This window comes from Bombina bombina, chromosome 7, assembly GCF_027579735.1.
Source record: "Bombina bombina isolate aBomBom1 chromosome 7, aBomBom1.pri, whole genome shotgun sequence".
NCBI classification, from domain to species: domain Eukaryota; kingdom Metazoa; phylum Chordata; class Amphibia; order Anura; family Bombinatoridae; genus Bombina; species Bombina bombina.
This window is the reverse complement of record NC_069505.1, coordinates 592,670,517-592,682,129: the sequence shown is the minus strand read 5'-3', so window position 1 is coordinate 592,682,129 and position 11,613 is coordinate 592,670,517. Positions and strand designations below refer to the sequence as shown.

The following is an 11,613-nucleotide window of genomic DNA, read 5'->3' as shown; positions in this document are numbered from 1 at the left end:
ATCCAATTTCAAAATTAACCAAACTAAATCCGAAATGCTAGGAGTAGCTCTTGATCACCAAACGGAAACACAAATAACCAAAATATGCCCATTTAACTGGAGTAGGAAATCCCTGAGATATTTGGGAACACAACTAGCAGACAATTTTGATGCTCTATTTAAATTAAATTACAGGGAGTGCAGAATTATTAGGCAAATGAGTATTTTGACCACATCATCCTCTTTATGCATGTTGTCTTACTCCAAGCTGTATAGGCTCGAAAGCCTACTACCAATTAAGCATATTAGGTGATGTGCATCTCTGTAATGAGAAGGGGTGTGGTCTAATGACATCAACACCCTATATCAGGTGTGCATAATTATTAGGCAACTTCCTTTCCTTTGGCAAAATGGGTCAAAAGAAGGACTTGACAGGCGCAGAAAAGTCAAAAATAGTGAGATATCTTGCAGAGGGATGCAGCACTCTTAAAATTGCAAAGCTTCTGAAGCGTGATCATCGAACAATCAAGCGTTTCATTCAAAATAGTCAACAGGGTCGCAAGAAGCGTGTGGAAAAACCAAGGCGCAAAATAACTACCCATGAACTGAGAAAACTCAAGCGTGCAGCTGCCAAGATGCCACTTGCCACCAGTTTGGCCATATTTCAGAGCTGCAACATCACTGGAGTGCCCAAAAGCACAAGGTGTGCAATACTCAGAGACATGGCCAAGGTAAGAAAGGCTGAAAGACGACCACCACTGAACAAGACACACAAGCTGAAACGTCAAGACTGGGCCAAGAAATATCTCAAGACTGATTTTTCTAAGGTTTTATGGACTGATGAAATGAGAGTGAGTCTTGATGGGCCAGATGGATGGGCCCGTGGCTGGATTGGTAAAGGGCAGAGAGCTCCAGTCCGACTCAGACGCCAGCAAGGTGGAGGTGGAGTACTGGTTTGGGCTGGTATCATCAAAGATGAGCTTGTGAGGCCTTTTCGGGTTGAGGATGGAGTCAAGCTCAACTCCCAGTCCTACTGCCAGTTTCTGGAAGACACCTTCTTCAAGCAGTGGTACAGGAAGAAGTCTGCATCCTTCAAGAAAAACATGATTTTCATGCAGGACAATGCTCCATCACACGCATCCAAGTACTCCACAGCGTGGCTGGCAAGAAAGGGTATAAAAGAAGAAAATCTAATGACATGGCCTCCTTGTTCACCTGATCTGAACCCCATTGAGAACCTGTGGTCCATCATCAAATGTGAGATTTACAAGGAGGGAAAACAGTACACCTCTCTGAACAGTGTCTGGGAGGCTGTGGTTGCTGCTGCACGCAATGTTGATGGTGAACAGATCAAAACACTGACAGAATGCATGGATGGCAGGCTTTTGAGTGTCCTTGCAAAGAAAGGTGGCTATATTGGTCACTGATTTGTTTTTGTTTTGTTTTTGAATGTCAGAAATGTATATTTGTGAATGTTGAGATGTTATATTGGTTTCACTGGTAAAAATAAATAATTGAAATGGGTATATATTTGTTTTTTGTTAAGTTGCCTAATAATTATGCACAGTAATAGTCACCTGCACACACAGATATCCCCCTAAAATAGCTAAAACTAAAAACAAACTAAAAACTATTTCCAAAAATATTCAGCTTTGATATTAATGAGTTTTTTGGGTTCATTGAGAACATGGTTGTTGTTCAATAATAAAATTAATCCTCAAAAATACAACTTGCCTAATTATTCTGCACTCCCTGTATATCCCAATTAAAAATATACTTATAAGAGATTTATCATCCTGGACAAGGAAACATTTGTCCTAGCTAGGCAGGATTAATACAGTCAAAATGAACGCATTCCCGTGCCTGTTATACATTATGCAAACCCTCCCTATCCCACTCCCCAACACTTACACCTTACAGATGCAGCGGCTATTTGGTTCCTTCATCTGGAATAGACGCCCCCCCTAGGATAAACAAGCATACTATAACATGCTCAATAGCTCAGGGAGGCCTAGGCGTTCCTGATGTTGATTCATACCGTAGGTCCATAGTTCTCCAGAGAATTCTCGATTGGAGAATACACAAAGACCATAAGAGATGGATTTTACTGGAAGAAAATGTAAACCCTAGTATCAACCTGCCTTCTATCTGTTGGCACCCAAATTTCCAATCTTTGAGTAGACAGATAGATAACCCCATTACACAGGAAACACTAAAAATATGGGACTCTTCTAACAAAATGAATCCATATCTCTCCTCATGCCCAGGCCCGCTAACATCACTTCTCCACAATAGCGAATTCTCACTATCATCAATAACTAAAAACATAGAGCTACACAATGAGAATAGGGAGGTCTCAGCAATGCAAATCACTGATAATGATCAACTATGTACCCAAGAAAGACTGGTAGATATGGGTCATGATTGGGCGACAAACTGGTTTTCCTATAGGAGAACACACCATTATATCACAACCCACTCACATTATGCAAACATGGCACGCTCACTAACAAACTTGGAAAAACTATATGCCTCCACTCCCCCAATTAAGCATAGTCTCTCACATATCTATAGCATTATTACTCAATCACCTCCGGGCAATCTGCCACGTTCTATTGAAATGTGGAAGAGAGAACTGGGGATAATTATTACTCCCCAGACTGCAACTAACATCTTTCACAATACCAAATCAGCCTCTACATCAGCATCCATCAAGGAAATAAATGACAAAATACTGCATGGTTGGTACCTTACCCCTAAGAGGTTACATAAATTGTTTCCAAAGACTAATAACTGCTGCTGGCGATGTGGGCATGTTGGAAGCAAGATGAGCCATATGTGGTGGTGGTGCTTTCAGATCAACACGCTGTGGCGCAACATAATCAGTGAGATAGAATATATCTTCCAGGTTCTTCTCCCCTTGGATCCTCTAGTCTGGCTGCTAAATAAATCTATTAAACTCCCCCAAGCCCACTTTAGAACTCTACTAAAAATTTTGATAAACAGCGCAAAAGTGCTGATAGCTCAAAATTGGAGATCAACTGAAGTGGTCTCTATAAAACTCTGGCAAAATAAGGCTACGGATTTGATTGAAATGGAGGAATACGGTTCCTACTTGTCTGGCAATAGGGAACAATTTATCGAAGTACAGCACACATGGGAACGATACATTAAAGATAGAAAGCTCTAGATCCCCTTTTTACATTGACTGAGGCTAATTATATTATAGATCATAGTTATTATTGGTTCAATCTATACATTGGTACAGATATTAATCAATCGTCAAGGCACATTAATAAAGATACTGTTACAGGCGTTGAAACATCAGGGTTATGGTTAAAAACAAACTTAAAAAAAAGTTAAAATGAGAATCCGTGATGCATGTTCTTATGTTTTTGGTTACTTTTAATTTCAGATGTGTATTCACTTATGTGCATTATCTGCAAAACCTGTCAGACGAACGTCATCTGTCACTGAAATTGTAAATTTTTCTTTTCTGTATTCAGTATTACGGATTCTTAATAAAAAAGATTTTGAAAAAAATATATATATATAAAATATGAGGGAAAAAATGGAAAAAAACACACTTTTTCTAACTTTGACCCCTAAAATCTATTGCACATCTACAACTACCATAAAACACCCATGCTAAATAGTTTCTAAATTTAGTCCAAACCACTTTGTTTCAAAATTAGCGATAGTTACATTGGAACACTGATATCTGTCAGGAATCCCTGAATATCCCTTGACATGTATATATATATATTTTTTTTTTAGAAGACAACCCAAAGTATTGATTTAGGCCCATTTTGGTATATGTCATGCCACCATATCACCGCCAGATGCGATCAAATAAAAAAAATCGTTCACTTTTTCACAATTTTTTTTACAAGCTTTAGGTTTCTCACTGAAATTATTTACAAACAGCTTGTGCAACTATGGCAAAAATGGTTGTAAATGCTTCTCTGTGATCCCCTTTGTTCATAAATAGCAGACATATGGCTTTGGTGTTGCTTTTTGATAATTAGAAGGCCGCTAAATGCTGCTGCGCACCACACATGTATTATGCCCAGCAGTGAAGGGGTTAATTTGGGAGCTTGTAGGGAGTTGTAGGGTTAATTTTAGCTTTAGTGCAGTGTAGTGTAGTAGACAACCCAAAGTATTGATCTAGACTCATTTTGGTATATTTCATGCCACCATTTCACCGCCAAATGCGATGAAATAAAAAAAATCATTCACTTTTTCACAAACTTTTTCACAAATTTTAGGGTTCTCACTTAAATTATTTACAAACAGCTTCCGCAATTATGGCACAAATGGTTATAAATGCTTCTTTGGAATCCCCTTTGTTCAGAAATAGCAGACATATATGGCTTTGGCGGTGCTTTTTGGTAATTAGAAGGCCGCTAAATGCCGCTGTGCATCACACGTGTATTATGTCTGGCAGTGATGGGGTTAATTAGGTAGCTTGCAGGGAGCTTGCAGGTTTAATTTTAGCTTTAGTGTAGAGATCAGCCTCCCACCTGACACTTCACACACCCTGATCCCTTCCAAACAGCTCTCTTCCCTCCCCCACCCCACAATTGTCCCCTCCATCTTAAGTACTGGCAGAAAGTCTGCCAGTACTTAAATAAAAGGTGTTTTTTGTTTTGTTTTTTAAACATAATTCTGCTGTGTAGGATCTCCTCATAGCCCCCAACCTCTCTGATCCCCCCCCCCCCAAAGACCACTCTAACCCTTCCCCTCTATCTTATTGTGCGCCACCCAGTTTGCCATAAACATGGTATTTATTTATATGAATTAAAACAGAAAACACACCAAGACATATATACACACACACCCTCACAGAGACACCCACAGAAAATGCAGAAAGACATACACACACACACCCCCTCACAGAGACACCCACAGAAAACACACAGACATATGCATACACCCTCACAGAGACACTCACATAAAACACACAGACATATGCACACACCCTCACAGAGACTTCCACAGAAAACACACAGACCAACACACACACACACACCCTCACAGAGACACCCATAGAAAATGCACAAGGACATATGCACATACCCTCACAGAGACATCCACAGAAAACACACAAAGACATACACACCCAGCCTCACAGAGGCATTCACAGAAAATACACAAAGACATACATACACACACTCACACCCTCACAGAGACACCCACAGAAAATGCAGAAAGACATAGGCACACACACCCTCACAGAGACATACACAAAAAATGCACAAAGAAAGACACACACACCCTCACAGAGAAATCCACAGAAAAAAATACATACATACTCATAGAGACACCAACAAAAGCACAAGGACATAAACACAGACACCCACAGAAACACTCACAGGAGGTAAAAATGTCTGCACATTGCCATCCCCTAAATCAACAATGTGTGACATACATAATAAAAAAATAGCAGAAATTAAGAGATCACTTTATATAGAATCATATTTGTAAATGTGTAAACAAAAATACTTCTGTGAAATCAAAATTGTACATTAATGATCTGTCAGAATGGGTAGATGAAGAAAAGTACTTTTGAAAGGTTGAAATATGTTTGTTTCCCCCCCCCCCCCTCATTTTCCCCAACCAAGAGCACCACTTCAAATCTGGTGTACAAATGTTCCCATCTGTCAGCTGTACTTATGGATTTTGAAAATGCTGTACTCTATATGGTCTTGGTGGAACCATAAGCTGTAGTACTCAGTCTAAAGGATTTAGGCTTCTTGTATGTATTTCAAAATTAAGTCAGCTGTAGTGTAAACTGAACAGTGTCAAGTTAAGTCTCATTTCAAACACTTTATGCAGATGTAAAAATCTTAGATGAAATGCCTCCTGGCATCTGGAAAGTCCTTGCATGGGCAGTAAACTGGAATTTAATTAAAATATATAAATAAAAAAAAATATTAGCCAAAAGGGCAGCTACCATTTGTGTATTGAGGAGGTAATAGTTATGCATGGTTTTAAATATAGAATTTCTACAGTATTGTAAAATAATCATAAATACATTGCTGCATATTGCTAAAAAAATTGTTTTTATGGACCCCTGGCTCCACCATACAACTAACACACTGAAGTTACAATCCAAAATTGCACAAAGAAATAAAAACATTTACTAAGTAAGTCTAACCTCTGCAAATGAAAGTGATCTGCAGTCAAACTAAAGTGCCAAGTCTGTCTCACACTGTGCATAGTGGTTTAGTAAAAACTCAGAAATCCTCTCAAATGCTAATGCTTTACTCCTTGTAATGACATTTCCCGCACTCAATAGCACTCTGCTGTAACACCCTCTGGTGGCTGCCAAAATTGGAAAAAAAATTAAATGATTGTTGTGCTTGCCTCATGGGGCCCCCCTTTCACCCCCTGATGGCGGCCCTGATCATGTCCACGCTAACGAGGCTGGGCTCTAGATCAACCACGCTAACACAGACGAGAGCGAGTGTGCTAACTTTAAAGTCAGGTTTAGCTGTGCTAATGCAGAGTATAGTCATGGCTGTGGTAACTCCAGAGAGTGCACAACAATAAAAAGGATCACCTGATAGGTTAGAGGCCATGTTTCAATGCCCATTCAAATTGAGTTAACCCACATCCTGCTGACATGCTGCCCTATAAATTCCTCTGAAGCCCTCCAAAAGTTGCTTCCCTATTTCAGTGACGTCATTAGATTCCAAGCTCCCAGTAATCCTTGGTGGTGTTCCTGGTTTTCCTCTACCTCCTATTTATTTCCTGCCCTGTGTTACCTAAGTAATCTGTCTCCCTGACCTTTGGCTTCCCTCTATGGCTCTGACCTCTGCTTGTTTCCAGTACAATGACATTTGAATGGAGTGATACCCAGTACAATATTGACCTGAACTTTGATCACTTTTTTTTCCTAGTCCTTCTTGTTTTACACCTTGTGGGACTGATCTCTGGTTGTTGACCCCTGGCTCAGAAAGAAAATATTATTATACAAATAATTTGTATGCGTATAGGCTTGGACTGGCAATAGGGCATACAGGGCATTTGCCTGTGGCAAGTTGTGGGCCGGGAAGAAAATATTGGCAGCACTCCAAGAACCCAGGAATAGTTAAAAGTCAACAAAGTCTTTATTGCAGCATCTTAAAAAAGAACAACACTCAACACATGGAAGCACCAACCCTTGGTAGTAGGTTGTCCCCTAGTCTAATCATTAGCAACCCTAAGAGAGAAATAGACACATGGTTATATAAAAAGGGTACTTTTAGATGCCTCTCTAGGAATTGTGGTACTTGTGAAGTGATCACAATGGGAGACAGTTTTAAAAGTACAGTCACTGTTGAGGAGTTCAAAATTGAACATTATGCAAACTGTAGCACAGCCTTTGTGGTGTACCTCCTAGAGTGCCATCTATGCCATGAGCAGTACGTTGGTCAAACATCACAATGTCTGAGGTCAAGAGTGGGAGAACAAAGAAGGGATGTTAAGAACTATAATAAAGACTCTAGCGTGGCTAGATACTTTAATAGTGTTCATTTTACTCATGAATCTAGATTTAGTATTAAGGTAATATTCAATCCCAAGTAAAATGCCCTCATTGGACTTTGTAACAAAACATAGCGTTTATTGCATCAGCATAAAACGGACATAACATTTCGGTGCACCCCTTGCACCTTTGTCAAATATCAGGCATCGGTTCCACAAAGTGAACCTGAAAACAATTATCACAATACACTACTACCCGCCTTATATACCTAAAAAGAAACTGCATCGTTAGGCACATATTGTCCACCACTAGTGACGTCATCACCCGCCAACTCCGACATGATGCATCACTAGCAGAGGGCGTGTTCTCAGTTGACACAGTAACCTGTAAACAAAACGCTGTGACAGCTAGATAAATATAGCATCTTTAAAAATAGCGGTAAGGTAAGATCACAGCTAATGCCATCAGAGCATAGATGGGTGATATTTAAATTGTATACTCAAAATAAGAATAATAGTAACTTTGTGGAACAATTTCCTTAGATCTTACAGTCGCCTCTGTGTAAGAGACCCAAACCATGCCAAAATGTTTTAAATGCTTTGATAAGTAATAAGGAACCATGGATCAATTTTATATACACTTATCAATGTAAAAAGTGCAAAGTCATTCCCATACCACAAAATTATTGTAGCTGTGAAGTTGCACAAACGCATTTAAAAAATATATATGTACAAGGTTTTGAAATAATGAATCAAGATGAATCAATAAAAAGTAACAACATTTAATTCCTATTGTATTAAGGTAATAGATATTGCAAAGCAGCCACTAACGGATGGCAATAGGAATGAAATACTCACTAAAAAAAGAGTTATACTGGATAATGAAGTTCAAAACGAGGGTACCATTAAGACTAAACAAGGAATGGGATATTAATTTCTTTGTGGATTAATATGTGTTTTATATGTGTTTATTGCCAAGGTAATTTGTATTCTTTTGGATAGGTGTTAATTATGAGTGACATCAATGATAGGATAGTTATCCATAATATGTTGTTGTTTCTTTATTAATGTATACATCAATTAATTTCATATATGTGGAATATTTTTTATCTTAACAAAGTTTACCATATGATCCTAATCATAACAAATTATTATAGCAAATGTATCCCTTGCTTATAACAATTATGTTGTTTTTTTTATCTGTGCATAACCAGTATGCTCTATATGCACTATTTGTATTTAGCATTCGATTCAGTGTATATGTTGTTCTAAAATTTAGTTTTAAGCTATGTAACATCAGGATTTGCCAAATAGTAAATATGTACATTTGTCAATTCCATTTTAAGATTAATGTTTTAAAGTGTGACTGTTACTCTCCGAGTATGGCAGCCGTTTCCATGACAACCCTTGAGTTGGTTCGTGATTGGAGGCAGCTAGTATATAAGGTTGAGTCAGTACATGATGGGTTAGCCTATAACTAAGTACCGCACGGCACGAAACGCATAAGGTCACCTCCCCCTCTGTCCATGTGTTGAGTGCTGTTCTTTTTTAAGGTGCTGCAATAAAGACTTTGTTTTAACTATTCCTGAATTCTTGGAGTGCTGACAATATTTTCTTATTTTCTCTATTTGCTGGCTCGCTCTGCCTTTACCTTTTGATTGGTGTGCACCACGCTACTGTGTGACGGCACACGTTTGTGTCACGCTGCCTCGATATGAGTATTGCTGTAGTCGGCTGGGGATTGTGGATGCTTGTTGATGGACCTGGAGCAGCGCTGTTCTTTTCTACTTACCAAGTTGTGGGTCGGGCCTGGATGTCTTAGTCCCTCCCTGTCACCAGCATTATTATTTGTGCATGATGCAGTCACTGAGAAGCAACTCCTCTTGATGATGCCTTTGGGTGCCTGTTTATGTGTGATTGTGAATGTCTTGGGGTGCTTTGTCTGTACATGTGGGTGCTGACTGCCTGTGAATGTCTTTGTGTGTGTTTTTTTCTGATAGTGCAGCTTACGTGTTACAAGTGCTCAGGTGGCTGCTATTTTGAGTGATTGTGATTACACAGGCTAATGAGCAATAAGTGCTTATTCTTTATTTGAGTGTGAACTGTTTTTTTTTTAATTGTATTTCCATTTTTTTACAATTTAATGACAACCACTTTACAAAATACAGTGACAGAAGGGAGTTACAAACTTAATGTTTTTGTAAATTTAAATCGTACCTTAAGCTTGTCAGTATGGAGGTATGGTTAAATAACAATATATATATATATATATATATATATATATATATATACTGTATATGTTTTTTTCAACAGTGTGTCATGGGCATGCTTTCTAATCACAGTACACCAGGTCCAGATCATGCCATTTTACTACATGTTGCAAGCTCCCGAGCTGGGTAAAGCTGACGACTTCTTTAAGAAGCTCTGCCCTAGAGAGTCCTGACCCTCTCATAGAAAGCTTGACCAGTGCAGGAGCTCATCTTTCTGTCCCTAATTGGTCACAGTAGATAAACAGCACTCAAGAAGATTACAGCTTTAAGTGCTTTTAAAGCAGGTATTATGAATGTGGATCTTTTAGAATGCACTGATTACTTTCTTATGTGTATATATATATATATATATATATATATATATATATATATATATATATATATATATAAATGAGCCATCTGTCACTTGAAAACTAAGATAACTTTTATTGTGACACAGTAATTCAAAATTATAGGGTACAGCCGCCTTAAGATCTAATTCACTAATTGCTGCTGTATGTTATCTGATACATTTCTTAAGTTATTTCATTGTTTTTCCTATATAGGCAAGCTCACATGACCACTTAATGACATAAATATATTCAGACTCACATGTATAACCATTATTGATGCAACCTATAAATGATATGCTATAATAACCTATATTTATGTAAATATAATATCATTAGAAAAGGGACATTCAAACAACGTTCAAAAGTATTTATACCTACCAGCATGAAAGGACTTTCTTTCTAATATAAAATTCACAATCCCACAAATTAAAAAAAATTATGTTATTTTTTATTTTACTATTTTCTTTCATTTACATGGAGGAATATGAGAAATATTTATTTGTATGTTGTGCATTAAATTATTTAGGTGACGATTATACACACAAAAGTGGAGCATAATTTTTAATGCAAAAAGGTAAATTTCTTCAGGGCTCTCCGTATGTCTTGACTCCTCAAGCCGTATATTACTGGGTTCAGCAAGGGAGTAATCACCGTATAGATTAGGGAAATAAATTTGTTGGTATCTGTTGATTTGGTTTTGGATGGAACTGTGTAAATAGTAAACATTGTTGCATAATACGCACACACAACAGTCAAGTGCGAGCTGCACGTGGAGAAGACTTTCTTTCGGCCACTGGTGGACGGAATGTTGAGAACAGTGATGAAAATATGAATGTAAGATACAACAATGTAGAGGATAGGAAAGCATAGCAGAGGAATAGAAGCTATATAGACTTCTAACTTCACAAAGTAAGTTTCTGAGCAGGAAATCTGTAGCAGTGGCTCAAGATCACAGAAGAAATGATCAATAGTGTTAGGTCCAGCAAATTCTAAACCACATATCATAATAACTGTTATTATCGCTGTCAGAGATCCGAAAAACCAAGACCAGAAGATAAGGTTTAGGCACTGGTTGAAATTCATGATAGAGGCATAGCGTAATGGGTTACATATAGCGAGATAACGATCATAAGACATAACAGTGAGTAGAAGACACTCTGTACTGCCAGAGACACTGTAGATGTAAAACTGTAAAAGGCAAACACCAAAGGATATTGTCTCACCTTTTCTCCATATGATAAAGAGCATGTTTGGAACAATGCTTGTTGTCAACATAACGTCACATAGACAGAGGTTGCTAAGGAAGTAATACATAGGGAACTTGAGATAAGGACTTACTAAGACGAGGGTGATGATCAGTAGATTACCAGCTACTGTTATATTGTAAAGAGGAAGAATAATGAGAAAAATACCCCATTTAGAGGATTGGGAGTTCGTAAATCCTAACAGCAGGAATTCTGTGACATTTTTATGCATTTTTTTTATCTTCTATTGAAACCTAGATGTTTCTTAAATAAAAAAAGACCAAATAAAACATTGTGATTCTTCTTCTTGGGTGAAAA

General features: G+C 38.0%; 1 protein-coding gene across 1 annotated transcript; it reads right to left on the bottom strand.

The window, feature by feature from the left end:
* Positions 1–10,612: 10,612 nt before the first annotated feature.
* On the bottom strand, positions 10,613–11,326 carry LOC128636631 (olfactory receptor 11L1-like). Its single transcript, XM_053689622.1, has one exon. The coding sequence runs from the start codon at positions 11,324–11,326 to the stop codon at positions 10,613–10,615; it is 714 nt and encodes a 237-aa protein (XP_053545597.1).
* Between the last annotated feature and the right edge of the window lie 287 nt (positions 11,327–11,613).

Excerpts from the sequence above, each read along its gene's own strand:
- LOC128636631 (XM_053689622.1), bottom strand. The coding sequence starts at position 11,326 with ATGTTGACAACAAGCATTGTTCCAAACATGCTCTTTATCATATGGAGA.